Raw genomic sequence first — 15,796 nt, 5'->3', positions numbered from 1 at the left:
GTTTTGATTCCAGCCGCTGCCTTCACCTACAAAGGCTGTTGATAGGCTCCCTACAGCTGCACTTTGTCATTTCTCAGCTTGTCATAGCTGTGTTTTGACATCGAGCATTCTGTCCCACTGTCTTCTGCCCTCTGTCATCATTTATCCTCACCAGACCTGCTTCATGGGACAGTCCTCTTCGTCTGTGCTGCTACCTAAATTGTCTACATCAGATTTTCTGCATCAAGTTCCTTTTTCAGCAGACGAAACTGTCTGAGACACTCCCTTAGCCAGCTCCCACAAGAGAGAGAGGCTGTTGGGCAGTGGGCACCTCTGCTCCATGAGCACATAGTTGATATCTGCATTCATCCTTTATTTCAGCATTCACTCATATTTTCTTCATCTATGTTCTTGTATGGGGTCATTGTGTGTTAGTAATGTTCCTACACTCTGTTTTTGCTGCAAACCCTGGTGTATCCTCACATCTGTGTTAAAAGACACTAATTTGTACATGTTTGAGGCTACTTACACATATTTACATCACTCACAAATTGCACAATTGACTTCAGCATGAGGCCGATTCCAATTTAGTAGACATTGCTATTGTTGAGATACCTATTTCTAGTCACCATTCCAACTTAGATTTTATGCCGAAAGAGTTAGGATTGTAATTGCTTAGTGATGATTTTCAAGGTCATAATCTTTCTCAGTTGCTAGTGTTGAACAGATAAAGAAAGATGATTTCATTCAATTTAATAATACTATTTTGCATGGTTTAAAGAGAACAATTACGACCACCTTTTTTGGCAGAAGCTTTACTTTATCCTTAAATGAGATTGCCTTTTATCCATATTTGAGTTCATTGGGAAGGGAAAAATGGAAACTACAAGTGTGCACATTACTGCTAGATGCATGTAAGCTGCAAAGAATGCAAGGTCAAGGAAGAGAAAGAGGAGCTGAAAGAGTTAGGACATAAAACAAACTCCTTAAGCAAGTGATGCAAGCGGTATCATAACATTAGGGAAAGGAAAAGAAGCTGACCTTTTTCAGGCAGAGTCTCCCTTGATCAAGTCCTTCGGCATCTCCCACCCAAAGAAAAATAAATGATGGTGTATCTGCGATCGCCTACAATACAACAATGTTAAATAGGCATGAATGCCAATGCTGACAAGCCATCTATGATGATAGCTCAAACAAACTTTCCAGAGACCATAGATTTACCCTCCAAAGTTTCCTATACTAACAGTAGGTTAAATTTTTCTACATTTTTTTGAGAATAGCTTTTCTGCATTTTTACACCACCTTGAATATCTTTAGATAGATATGCAACTATGAAGGATAGTAAGCGGTTATTCATACTAACGATAACTTTATGTAATTGATGTGCATAAGACTACAATCAATATCACAATTACTGAACCTACCAACACAGCAAAATATCTTTTTAGCATGAGGGGCTGATAACCACTGTAAAGAAAATTCACTTACTTCAATTCGGAGATTCTGTATCTCCTCAAAAGACCACCATTCCATAGAATCACCCACACCTGGTGCCCGTCGAACATATTCTTCCCATGGAGGATCCACAAGGATAACGTCAAACTTTGTGTCAAAAAGTTCAGGGCAGAGCTCTGTTGTTCGAAGGTCCAGTTGCATGTACATGGGAGGACAGGCACGGTCAGTTATTAGCTTGTCCTTCCTCGTAATAAGCTCCTTCAGCTTGGGATACTCTTCAAACCTGTCAGCAAGATCAACATCTCGTATGAAATTTTGAGGCCGTAAACCTGTATCAACAAAATGTTGAGAGTAATCATTTTGCTCCCCTCTTGATGGAGCAGATCCAGCAGGAGCATTGATCCTTGGCAATCCTCGGTTTGAAGGAGCTTTGTCTGGCATCATTCCACGGCCTCCAAATGAAGCTCCACCATAGGATGGACCTGGCATTAGACCTGGCGAGCCTCTTCCAGGTCCAGAAGGAGGGAAAAAGACATTATGTCCTGGGCCTGGCCCCATGCCAGGACCAAACCTTGGAGGAGCTGGACCAGGAGCATGAACAGGAGGCACTGGACCAGGTGGACCCGGAATCATGCCCATGTCTGCAGCTCCTCTACCACCAGTCCAACCAACTGGACCTCCAAAAGGTGGAAGACCAAAGCCAGGACTTATACCAGGGGCATGCCCCGGACCCATGTTTGGTCCCATCACTGGGATAGAACCAGGAGGTCCCATATGACCACCAAAATGAGGAGCCATACCTGGGCCTGGCCCAGGGCCCATCAAAGGGGGTGGCATCCCAGCCCCCCTTTGGTTATCTCTGCCACCACCCCTTCCTACCTTCGATCCTCCCCTACCCCTTGCCCCCTTCCCACTCTGGTGCATCCCTCTCATCATGATTCCTGAGCCCTGATTGTTGCCAAAAGGAGGACGGCCATCACTGGCCATTGTAGTTCCCCGACCACGGTGGCCAGGAGATCCTTTGGACAACCTTCCCCTTCCACCATGCATGTTGAACCCCATTGAACCCTCCCCAGCAACTCTGTTTGCATTTGGACCAAAGCTTTGATCAAGCCCAGGAGGACCTTCTTCTTCAAAAGAATACCTGTCCCTATAGTCACCTCCCAGAGAAGCCCCCTCACCTGGCCGACCCCTATCGTCGTGCCCAGTTTCAATCCAATCTGTCTCGTTGTTGCTTTCTGCCAAATCTAGCAGAGCACCAGAATCTCCACGTCGTGGCAGAAAAGGTGCAAAACCTCTCTCTAAGCTCAAATCTCCTGCAGTTGTGTTGCTGCCACCAGCTCGTTCTGCTGTGTCACCAACGCCGGTGCTTTGTGGGCTCTTCAAAACATCAAACCTGTCTTTCTCCTTCCTTTCTTCTCTAATCCTCTGTCCTCTTTCAAGTCTTTCCCTCTCTCTCCGGGGCACTTCCCAGCCATCTCTTTCATAGTTATACTCCAAACTATCCTCCTCCTTCTGTCGATCTCTTTGCTGCCTATTTCTCCAACGATCAACATCTTTTTGATCTCTTGTCCTGTCTCTATATATGTCATTTTCTTCCCAATGTGCCTCTCTGTCTCGGAAATCCCTTTCCTTGTCACGATGATAGTCTCTGTCCCTCTCCCTGTAGCTATCTTTGTCATAATCTCTCCTGTAAACTCTCTCATCTCTTCTGTTGTCTGAACATTCTCTTTCAAAATCATCAATTTCATTTCTACCCCTCCTCCTTACATCAGGACTCCATGACCTTTTCACACCTCGGCCGGGTTTAGCAGATTTCCAGCCCCCCCCTGACCTTTTCCTCTCATCTGGTTCCTCCCAATATAACTCGGGCAAATCCTTTGACCTACTTTTGTCACCAAAATCGTCGTCTGCCTCTTGTATTTTGCTGTTTGACCTTCCTCTTGCCTCCATGCCATCTACACCAGGATCTGCATCCCTGGTATTTCTGTGCCTCTCCTCCTTGTCTTCCTCCTCTCTGTAAATTTTCCTCCTTTCGCGGGGCCTTTCCCAATTATCCACATCTTCCCTTGTGCTTTCAGCTGCATCCCTAACCCTTCTGCGGTGATCATCTCTCCTGAAAGCCTCCCTCCCATCAATACCAGCATCTTCAGAAGTGTCGTTCAGCTCCGATCTTTCTCTGCCACGAAGCCTGTGTGCCTTCACCTCTATTGAAGCAGCTCTGTCATCCTTACTGCCATCCCATGTTCGATTGGCAGCTTCAGGTTCATCCCACCGGCTCTCTCTTCTCCGTGAATATGAATCTCCACCACGATATGATGCTTCTTTGCCTTCCAACCATGATTCTGATTTGTTGTCGGCAGTCACATCATTTTTTATCTTACTGTGCCTACCTGAGCTGCGTTCCGGATCCTTCATGTTTGACGTCTGGACTGTCAATCATCTCTCTCCACATCCAACTTTTGCATCATCCACATCCAAGCTGTTTCTCCTCAAATCTGCGCATCGGACATTCCTCTGCGGCAGCTTCGTCCAGCATCGATGCCACTCAAGTGCGAGCCAGGGAGATGTATTATTCCTGAGGCGTACAATATCGTTGTCCTGTATCCCTGTGTTTGAAGGACTGAAGAAGAAGATTTACTTACAGCAGGTGGAAGAGGAACAGTTTCTTCTTGCAGGATTTCTAGTCCCACCATAGATTACTGCACATAACTGCAGGTGGAATTGCGGGGAGGGGGGAGGGGGAGGGCGGTCGAGGAATTAAGGAGGCGTGGCGATGGCGCTCGTTCAAAAAATTCTGGCCGTTTGTAGGTAGAGAGGTCGTAGAGAGGGCTCCGCTCGCTCCTCCTCCCTCCTTTGCTTTGCCTCCCCGGGCCTCCCCTCGTACAAGTTGTTCATTCATTCATTCATTCGTTGTTGAATTTGGCCCGTCGCATATATTTAGGGTAAAGGGATCATATTGGTCCTACTACGCTAGTGTACCCTTTTGTCCATCAATATGGTGGCGGTTATATTTTTTTCCCTTTTTCCTTATGCGAAGTATCGTGCATTGAGATATTGATAATGATAATGGTAAATTGCAGCTTCCATGGAAAGGTCAAACAGACATGAGGAGCAACTTAGCATCTGGCCATGCCTTTAGGCATCGTTCGCACTAACTTTAAGCCTTAAGGGCACAGATAAAGTTGTTGCTAAGAGAACTAAGGTTTGTAAGAGCAATGTCTGAATGGCATGTTTTACTAACAGCTAGATGATAGCTAATCCAATCAAGTTCATAAAACAATTGAGTCCTCATACCCCCTCTCCATCGATTTGGTGGTGGTTGTATGATTGTTGATCCAATCGAGTTCATAAAATGATTAAGTGTGCACCGTTGCTTGGCACTTCCTTAGCTTCCTAAGAAAAATACTAAGGATTTTACACTGCAAGATTGCCCTTATCACACTCCAAGCCTTTATTGTTTCTTCATCAACCATGCTCTCCATCACTGTAAAAGCACCTTTAAGGCGATGTGCATATTTTATGCTCATGATATTATATACACGTTACTTTTAAAAAATTGTGCACCATGTATTTGCATTACCACACATTGCAAAAATGGGTGTTTTAAATTATGCATTTGTGCCCCAAGGGACCTAAAAGGTGCTAGCCTAAGGGTGTGGCCACTATCATGCACATCCATTGGTAGGTCTCTACCAAAAAACTTGTGGCAAGGTGGATAAATGGATGTAAATGGGGCTATGTTAAGAGTTCCCACCAGATAGTGGCTAGACAAGCATGTGGTGTTTAGTCTTATGGGTTGGGAGTGGTAGACAAATCAATCAAACCTTTAAGGGTCCTAATAGGTGGGGGCAAAGAGAGTTGTCCATGTGCCACATATCCAGGAATGTACTACTTAGATGGGTGGTTACAAGAAGGAACACGAGTAGTAGGTGTAGATGTTGTAGGAGGAACACCCACCCCCCACACCCCCTGACTAGCCAAGGAGAGTAAGTGATGGAAGGATTGACTTAGCCTAACCTCAAATCTCCCTCTCACAATGTGAAAGGCCACTTGGGTCATGCAATGTGAATAAATAGTATGCAAAAAAACAATAAAAATACCAAGTTGACCAAGTTGAATCTAGCTAGCTTGCAACAGTAAATGTGTTGCCAGTTGTATGGCCACCTACCAAAATTATTGTTGGCTTGCCCAACTAGTTTCCAACACTTCCTAGATGCTTCCTATGCTGCCTAATTGTACTCCACTTGCCCATTTCCCTTACCTAATTGTCCAATTGCCCTCCACCTCCTGGCTCATCCAAGGGATGGTCCTCTAACGTCCCCACTCAAATATTGGATGGATAAGACTTAGGGATCTAGAGTGCTAATTTAAAGTGGCTTGAGGGAGAGCTTTAGTGAAAAGATCCACCAAGTTTTCTTATCTTACAATACTCTAATATTACTATACTATCCAACATCTTCTACTAAAGTAATGATATTGGATCTTGATATGTTTGGTATGTGCATGAAACACTAGGTTCCAAGAAATGGCTATGCCACTTTGGTTCTTGCATAGGATAGCCAAATACCAATAATCTAGTGTGTTTTGCAACAACCTATGTTGGTTGTGTATCGATGTGATTGACGCACGACGGGACCTTATAAGTTCCCATAACTATATTGCAATGTGCACAAGCACACATGGCTGCACACGTATGGTTGCTCATGCCTCCCTATGGTTCATTGTGCATATATATGGCTTGATGCACTCAATGGTTGTGAGGCTAATTTTATTGAGATGAATGCAACTAACTACTCTACACAGTCCTTGAGCAAATGCACATGTGAGGGTGAACAACAAGGTGAATGAATGCACTGTTATTACCTAAGGTAGACTAAGGTTTACTAGGTTCTCATCATGTGGTGGAAGCACAATGCAGTGTTGCTAGGTGAGTATGGTGTAGCAAGGGTGGATACATAGTGATGAATGCACAATAGGATGCATTTCACTGGATGCACACTTAAAGTGGAAGTGAAGAGGCTAAAAGGATGCAAATGCATATGGAAAGATGTTAAGCTATGTGGGTATATGATATGGATGCACTATGGGTTAATGAGATGAGTGCTTCCTATGTGTAGTCAGTTGCACACTGTGTGGTTGGCTACACACTATGTGCCATTGATTGCACTTAACCATGCACAATGGTAAATGCCCAATTGTCCTTCTCCTATCTCTCTTTCCATTGTCTTTCCATCCTATTTGGACTTGGATTGTAGAGATAGGGATTAGTTGCTTGGATGCACACCATGCTCTGAGCAATCTTTTGTGCAACTATACGAGTGGAGCAATGTGTAGTCTAAGAGAATGTAAGGTGTGCGTGTGGAGGTGAAGGCATAGTATAGTAGTGGTTGTACTACAAGGGTTAGAAGCACTATATAGATGCACAATGTAGTGTTGGATGCACTATGTGTTACCATGCATAGTGATAGTGAAGTGAATGCACTCATGTGTGGTGTGGATGTACAAGGTGCAACTATCAGCCCCACACAGTGCCACACATAGGTTGCCCCTCCACATTCCTTCTATCCTACTAGGTTGGACTTGGATTATGGAGGGGGAGATGAGGCTCTTGTTGCAAACACCTTATGTATATGCAACATGCTATGTGTGATGAGAGTTGCAACGGGGTGTCCAAATTAAAAATTTTACTCAGAGAATCATTCAAAATCAATGAATGATAAACCTTGCACATAGACAACAAATTTGAACTCACAAGAGGTAGACAAATCCAATTATACTCATGATCGTTCCATTGTCATGTGGCTCATGTGATTTCGAATACACGATGTATGTTGAGATGGCAAGCTCAACACGTGTGGACATTGATGAAATGGATCGCCTGTCTAGACGGGTCTGCACATCTACACTTAGCACGTCGATGGGCATTATGATCCTCGCATGGCCTGTAACATATCACTTATTATATTTAGTTTGTTACACCTACCTACAACTGGCATAGATATAGCGCCAGTTGATTAGTATAATCAGTTATGCATTGTTTGACTTAGTAGGCCACTTTCCTTTATGATGTATCTTATCTATACTTTGTGTACATTGTATTGTGTGTGGAAGAAGAAGAAGAAAAAAAAACAACAAAACGTTTTGGCCTCCATTTCTCTTCTTGTCTTCTTGAGTGAGCTTCCTCTTGTGTATACAATGTGTGTTTGGCGTAGCAACTCAAGCAAGTCACTTCACACACGATTCTTGACATGGTATCAGAGCGGTGTCACTGATAGAGGCTAGTTTTGAAGGCTGGAGTGAAGGAGAAGAAGCAAGGATTCAAGCAAGTAAGCAATGGGTAAGAAGCTCTCCCATTCTTCCACTCTCTCTCTTGGATAGTGCTATGGAGGCACCAAAAGCAAGGCAAAGTGAAAATCTCATATTGTTGTGAGATTTGGTGTGCAAGCAAAGCAATGTATGGTTTGCAGATAAGCCCTATGGGATTGTTCCGCCACTTTTTTAGGTATCTGAGGCCGTTTCAGAGCCCATTGTAGAGCTGCAAGGTTGCGGGTAGCACTTTCAGGGTATACTGTGATTTCGGCTATATTAACCGAAAGTGGATGTACATGTTGTAGATTTCAAACTTGTAATTTTTGGGGTGTTTACCAATAAGCAAACACAAGTTTTATTTGCAAATAGGTTGCAGATTACATGTATTATTAAGCAATCTGTGAAAAAGGTTGCTTGGTGTATTGTTGTGCACTTGTTGTGAAAGGTTGCAAAAGACTTGCTTGCTATTCTGTATCATTTTTGTGATTAACAACTACCCTTCATGGAAGTTCTATGTGACAAACTTCCTCATTGGAAAGGGCCTTTATGAGCTCATTGCAAGTGAAGATAATGAGTCAAAGCTAAGTATCCCTATAACTCTAGATGAATTAAAGGCGTGGAAAGAATAGAATGCAAAAGATAAAAATGCAATGTATTGGCTATCTCCAGTTATTGATAATACTATGCTGGGACATATCAAGAATGCAGAAACTTCACATGTAGCTTAGACAAATTTTTAGAACATGTTTTCAGTAAATACAAAGGCTCAAAAGATTCAACTCAAGCAAGAGTTGAATACATTGAAGAAAGGGAAAATGCATGTCAATGAGTATGTTTTGAAGGTTAGGAGCATTGTAGATGCTTTAGCAGCAATTGATGCAATGCTTGATGATGGTGATTTAGTTTCATCTACTTTGGGTGACCTTAATAATGACAAGGCTTGAAAATCATTTGTCACTTGTGTATATGTATCGAAGCCATTTCCAGATTTTGAATGAGTTGGTCCCTCTCATGGTTATCGAAGAGATCAATATGCATGGTGAGTTATCAGAAAGAAATGGTGAAGAGGTCCAAGCATTCTACTCAAGTTTGGGAAGGGGACATGGTAGATCCTCTTTAAGCGGCCATGGTATGGGACATGTTGGTGATAGCCAACAAAATAGGTTAAGTCAGAAATTCAGTGAAATGCATGTTTCAGGAGGCCATGGAAACTTTAGAGGCAGGGGGAGCTCTAGAGGAAGAGGTGGATGGCATAACAAAGGTTCTGGAAATTTTGCTATTGTTTGCCATTATTGTGGCAAAATAGGTCATATTACAGCCCATTGTTATGCTAAGAGGGATATATTTACAGTGGTAAATTGCAGCAAGGAAACTATACATCGTCTTCACAACAAAATGAAGACAAAAACGAGTGTCTATTTGTTATGCATCATATGATGAATGTTGTTACAAGAAAGGGGACACATGATGATGTATGGTATGTCGATTCAGGTGCATCTAATCATATGACCAGTCATATTGAATGGTTGGGAGAGATGTGAGACTTACAAAATCCAAGTTATGTACAAATGGATTATGATTCATGCCACCCAAATTTACACATTGGAAAGGTTCCCTTATCCTTGCCTAATGACCAGACAACAAAGAGCCTGACATATGTATTATATGTGCCATCAATCACAAAGAATTTAGTGTTTATTAGCCAGATGATAGAGCAAGGGTTGCATGCTCGATTTAATGCAAAAGGTTGTTTTGTAGAAGACTTTAATAATAAGTGTAGGTTGGTCGCAAAAGGAAGTAGAGTTGGCCGCATATTCACTTTAGATGTTGGAATTCCTGCAACGAATGTTACTATGCATGTTAAAGGAAAAGGAGTAGTTGCAGACATTGAAATATGGCATAAACATATTAGACATGCAAATGTGCAAAGGCTCCAATCCAAAGGATTGGTTATAGGGTTGCCTTCTTTTAGAGTTGCAAAATTTCATAAAATGTGTGAAGCATGTCAGTTTGGTGAGCATGCAAAAGAACCCCTTTTGCATGACTGAGATGTGAGCAAAAATATACTTGATGTTGTGCATACAGATGTTTGGGGCCTACACAGAATGTATCTCTTGGTGGCAGCAAATACTTTGTCACATTTATTGATGATTGTTCAAGGAAGCTATGGGTATACTTCATGAAGGGAAAGAGTGATATATTTGAGTACTTCAAATCTTTCAAGGCAACTGTTGAAACAAAAACAGGCTTGAAAGTTAAGTGCTTGAGATCAGATGGACGGGGAGAGTATTTCTCTAATGAGTTTAGTGGCTTCTTGAGGTCTCGTGGGATAAAGAGACACTTTACTTGTAAGTATATCCCACAGCAAAATGGGGTGTGGAAAGAAAAACTAAGCATATTGCAGAAGTTGCACAGGCATTGATGGCCGAAAAGAATATGCCAAAATATTTTTGGTCTGAAGTTGTTCATATTGTTATCTATATTTTGAATATAACTTCCATAGCTGCAGTTCATGGGACGACCCCCGAAGAATGCTTTACAAGCAAGAATCCCAATGTGTCACACTTAAAAGTGTTTGGTTGTATTACATATGTTCATGTGCTAGATGAGCTATGAAAGAAGCTTGATCCAAAGGCTGAAAGTTTTATTTTTATGGGATACTTTTTAGAGCAAAAAGGGTATCGTTGTTATAACCCTGTCCACAAGTGAGTTCAGAGTGAGCAGGGACATTATTTTTTATGAGATGAGCAGTTGGTACACATCTATTGGTGATGTATTAGATGATGATAATGATCATGATAGCATGTGTAGAAAGAAAAGCAAGAATCACGGAGCCTTAGTGGACCAAAAACATCATTTGGTACTACTCCTACAATTAGCTCTTGAACTAGGAGACTAAGGAGTAGCCCCACATCTTCAAGTAGATCTACAAGTGTTGCATGTAAAGACAAAGGAAATAAGAAAGTGTTGGATGGTAAAGGTGCATCTACTAGTCATTTGGGATTTGATGGAGATTCTAGTGGTTTAGAGATTTTAGATGATGAGCTTGGTATTCCTTCAGTCAGGACACTAGGTGTATGGAGAGCTCATAGTAATGTAAAGGCTCCACTTAGTGATCTAGTGGTACACAAGTCTAGTAGGTCAAATACCCTGTTAAAAGATTTGGTTTTGAAGGTTATATAGCTCACCATTATGCTTATATGGTGAAGGTAGTTGAGGATGTTGAGACCACTTGTTTTGAGGTTATTGTTAGTCATGCTCATTGGGATGCAACAATGGATGAGGAGATGGTTGCATTAGAAGCTAATAAGACTTGGGATTTGGTACCCTTGCATAAGGGTAAGAAAGCTATTGGCTGTAAGTGGGTTCACAAAGTCAAGCATAATGCGCCCCACTTACAAAGTCAAACATAATGCAGATGGTTCAGTTAGCAGGTATAAGGCTAGGTTGGTTGCAAAAGTCTATGCTCAAACATATGGCATAGATTATAAAGAGACATTCAGTCCAGTTGCTAGGATGGCAACTGTTAGATGTGTGATTACTTTGGCAACAGCCAAATGTTGAAGTTGCAATAGATGGATATCAAGAATGCCTTCTTGCATGGTGAATTACAAGAAGAGGTGTATATGGATCTGCTAGTAGGTTATGAGGATTTAGAGCATCCCACATATGTATGCAAATTAAAGAAGGCACTCTATGGATTGAAACAAGCACCTAGAGTATGGTCTAACAAGATTAGAGAGTATCTTGTTAATAATGACTTTTATATTTATGATGTTGATCACTCACTTTATGTGAGAAGGGGAGATGTAGGTTTGGTCATCGTAGTCATCTATGTGGATGAATTGATTATTATAGGTGATAGTGACAATGGGATTGATAGAGTTAAGGAGTTATTGAAGAAGAAGTTTGAGATGAAAGATTGGGGTGAGCTGAGATACTTTCTTGGTATTGAGGTGATTAGATGTGATGATGGTATATGGTTATCCCAAAGGCAGTATGGCTTGGATACGTTTTCCAAGTATGGCATGGCAGCATGCAAGTCTCTTTCAGTACCATTGGAGCAAAATGTGAAGTTGAGAGTGCTGACGTTGGGATGAGATAGAAGACCCTACTATGTTCACAAGGATAGTAGGGAGTCTGATTTATGTGACTATCACAAGGCCAGACTTGAGCCATGTTGTTGGCCTTGTCTTTCAGTTTGTGTAGATGCCTAGAAAGCCTCATTTGGATGCAGTTAGATGCATATTGAGGTATGTGAAGTCTACTTTACATTATGGACTCTTTTATGAGGCAGGTAAGAATGTACAAGTGTTTGGATACATTGATGCAAATCGGGCTAGTAGCATGTCAGATAGAAGATCTATCGGTGGATTCACGTTTTCCCTTTGTAGTGTAGCAATTACATGGAGTAGCAAAAAGCAACCTACAGTTGCTTTATCGAATATAGAGGCTAAGTATAGATGTGCTGCTATAGTAACATGTGGGTGGTATGACTGCCAAAGTTATTATGTGATTTGGATATACAGGGAGATGGTCCAGTTGTCATTCACTGTGACAACATGAGCGGCATACAGCTAGCTAGAAACCCAATGTTCCATGCTAGGACAAAACACATTGAGGTGCACTACCACTTTGTGTGAGAGAAAGTACTTGCATGAGAGATTGATTTGGTATATGTCAAGGCACATGATCAGAGAGCTGCCATTTTCACAAAGGCATTGGGTGCAGAGAAGCTTCAAAAGTTTCGAGACTTACTTAGAGTTGCAGAGATAGAGTTGAGCTTGAGGGGGAGTGTTGAGATGGCAAGCTCTAAATGTGTAGACATTGATGATGGACCACTTGGCTGGATGGGTCCGCACGTCTACATTTAGCATGTGGGTGGTCATTATGATCCTCACATGGCCACTAACTTCTCACTTTTAATATTTAGTTTGTTACACCTACCTACGTATAGCATAGATATAGCACCAATCCATTAGTATAGTCAGTTATGTACTATTTGACTTAGTAGGCCACTTTCTTTTATGTTGTATATTTTCTATACTTTGTGTACATTGTATTGTGTGTGGAAGAAGAAGAAAAAAAATAGCAAGAAAACATTTTGGGCTCCATCTCTCTTCTTGTGTTCTTGAGTGAGCTTCCTCTTGTGTATACAATGTGTGTTTGGCATAGCAGCTCAAGCAAGTCTCCCCACCACGCGATTCTCGATAGTGTAGCTACAGTGCACCAAGTGTTCACAGACCTTATTGCTCCTGCCAATCCTCTTGCCCAATAATTTGGATAGCCAAGTGTACGAGGGGGGGAGATCCTTATGGCCATATGACTATACACATGTATACACAGATGCACATAGTGCAAATAGAGGAAAACAACATTACCCTCTTATAGCCAAATTCAAAAGCAGTAATAAACAATTCAATTCTTTTGTGCCAAATTTTGTGTGTAGCAATCAATGCATCGACACAAGTAAAGCAAGTGCCAAGCCTTCACAATCCATGCATGCATCAATGAATCTTTTACTCGTGCAATCATTGATGACACCTAAGTACCCATGTTATTTCTAACGCACATACTTCCCTTTTGATCAATCACTCACCCCATTAGGAGGGGTGAGAGTCACTGATAGGGTGAGATGGGGTCCCAACCTGTCACAAATGCTCTACTTCTCAACAAATTCACATGCAAAAGGTTGAATACCCTACTTGTGGTTGTTGTTGGGTTGCCATGGTGTCCTTGGTGTCTAAGTCTACCTCATAATAGAACATTTGGTCTCAACTACTGCTCAACAAATTCACATGCAAAAGGTTGAATACCCTACTTGTGGTTGCTGTTGGGTTGCCATGGTGTCCTTGGTGTTTAAGTCTACCCCATAATAGAACATTTAGTCTCAACCCATTAGGGTTGACCTAAGGGACCTATCACTTAACAATCTCTATCATCAATTTGGGACCCATCTAAGAATGATCACTTTGCAATTGGTCAAGACTAAGAGCAGACTATCATTACACTTGGTTCAAAGAGAGTGATAAAGGGGAGCTAAGCCCAACCCTTCTACCTATAAGGCATAGCCTCAACTCTAACCCCCCCTAAAATGGCACTTAGTGGAGATCTAAGATAGTAACCCTAAGAACACATTGTTTTGGCTCTATTCCTATTTTCCATCATTTAGAAAGACCTTGTGGTGCCTTTGGGCTACTCCTCCTCTCCCAACAATAGCTTTGCTCCATTGTCGATGCGGTGCCTCCTCTTCAAAGGTAGCCCTACATCTCTTCTCTTCTCCTTTCCTTCTCTGTACAACATGGTGGCACTACTGGTGAGAATCAGGGAGATGATGATGTGGTAGATTATGTCGAAGAGAAGGATGATGGGGATGGAGTACATGATGATGGCGAGGTAGATGAAGGTAGAGATGGTGATGATGGTAACAAAGGAGATTATGGGAATGGTGATGATGGTGGAGGAGAAGATAGGGGTAAAGATGGTGACAATGTGATGAGAGGGCAAAGTGTGGGTAACGCAGGTGTTGAGGATTGTGATTATGATTATGATGGCAAAGTAGAGGGTGAGGATGACAATGAAGGGGAGGAAGAAGACGATGGGAAGGTGGTGATGGTGGGGAGGGGGTGATGAAGAGGATAGGGGTAAGCATGTCAATGATGTGAGGGAAGGGGGGTTAATGATGATGAAGAGAGTGATTATGATGAAGGTGGTAGAGAGGGTGAGGATGAGGATGATGATGATGATGTTGATGGGATGGAGTGTGGAGAGTTATCGACGATATGCAAAAGCGATGGATGATCATGATGGTGGCCTATCAAGGAGGTAGTACAATGGTAATAAGGGCAACCAACCGATTAGTCCACAAGGATGGCCGCACCAGGGCACTAATGGCATTGCAATGGGCGATGGTGCCACAACAGGCTACTACTACCACACAAGGTAGGGGAGATGAGGGTGATGGTGACAACCACACGAGGTGACAACTAAGGTAGGATACGATTAGCTACTACTACCACACAAGGTAGGGGAGATGAGGGTGATGGTGACGACCAAACGAGGTGACAACTGAGCTAGGATATGATTGGCTGTAGGGATGTGAGTTATATGGGGAGGCCAAGGTGAGGCTAATGGCAATGTGGCAGATGCTATGCTAACAAGGTGGCTACTAGTAGAGAGGCAAAGGGTGAGATATTGCAAATTGTCGATTGCAGTCAGTGGCCACGATGGTGTTGTGCATCCTTGGCAGTGCTGCAATGATTTGTAGGGGAGGCGATAGTGTTGTGAGGTGTCGGTGACCCATGCATGGTCCACAATGGCAGCTTAGGTGGAGTTGGGAGAGTGGTGGATGGCAATAGTGGTGGCAAGGATAGCAGGTAAGGAGAAGAAGGGGTGAAGATAATGATGCTGATTAGGAGGGGTGCAAGGTGGCTAATTAAAGTAAGGCCCCCTCTTTACTGAAAGCACGTGGTTCTTTATATATATATAAGTGGCTACCCAAGGGTTAAGCCCCCCTTCACCTTGTGCTTGCTAAAAACCTAAATCCCCCCTGTCCACCTGGTGAGGCCCCAAACCCCCATCTTCACATGGTTATTTTTTTCCAAGGGCTAAAGCCCCTCTTTACATGATGATTTCCCTTCTCAAGGTATTGCTTAATGTGTGTACCCTTGCAACCACGGCTCCCTTCTCCTTGTGGTGCATTCACTTGCATGTAAGGCTCCCAGCTAGATTCATGCCCCTTCTTGTGTTACAAGGTGCAAATGAGATTTTGTACATGAAAACTCATTGGTAAATATTTTTATTTAAGGAATTCTCTCTTTTTCTTTTGTGTCGCATATACTTCTGCATGAGTATGAGAGAGAGTATTATGGACAATACATCCTAAAATAAAAAATAAAAAATAAAAAAGATTTGTAAGAAAAAATGTGTGTTTTAGTGCATTCTACACTAAGGAAATGAAATGTATTTATCAATTCCATAATATATTTGTCAAAAATCAAAGAAAATACAATAGAACCTAACTAAATGTTGCACACATTTCAGAGTTGAT

At 42.3% G+C, this 15,796-nt stretch overlaps 1 protein-coding gene across 1 annotated transcript in view; it reads right to left on the bottom strand.

The window, feature by feature from the left end:
• Positions 1 to 4,348, bottom strand: part of EMB1691 (Methyltransferase MT-A70 family protein) — a 29,028-nt gene extending 24,680 nt beyond the window's left edge. Inside the window, exons 1-2 of the mRNA XM_087666267.1 lie at positions 1,468 to 4,348; positions 1,021 to 1,104 (exon numbers count right to left, since the gene is read on the bottom strand). Coding sequence (XP_087522393.1) covers positions 1,021 to 1,104; positions 1,468 to 3,852 — 2,469 coding nt within the window. The 5' untranslated portion in view covers positions 3,853 to 4,348. The remainder of the gene's footprint in view (positions 1 to 1,020; positions 1,105 to 1,467) is intronic.
• Positions 4,349 to 15,796: the final 11,448 nt, after the last annotated feature.

The sequence above is a fragment of the Lygodium microphyllum genome, chromosome 25, assembly GCF_053477565.2.
Source record: "Lygodium microphyllum isolate KBCC chromosome 25, Lygodium_microphyllum_v1.1.10, whole genome shotgun sequence".
In the NCBI taxonomy this organism is placed as follows: Eukaryota; Viridiplantae; Streptophyta; class Polypodiopsida; order Schizaeales; family Lygodiaceae; genus Lygodium; species Lygodium microphyllum.
This window is presented reverse-complemented; position numbering and strand designations above follow the sequence as displayed.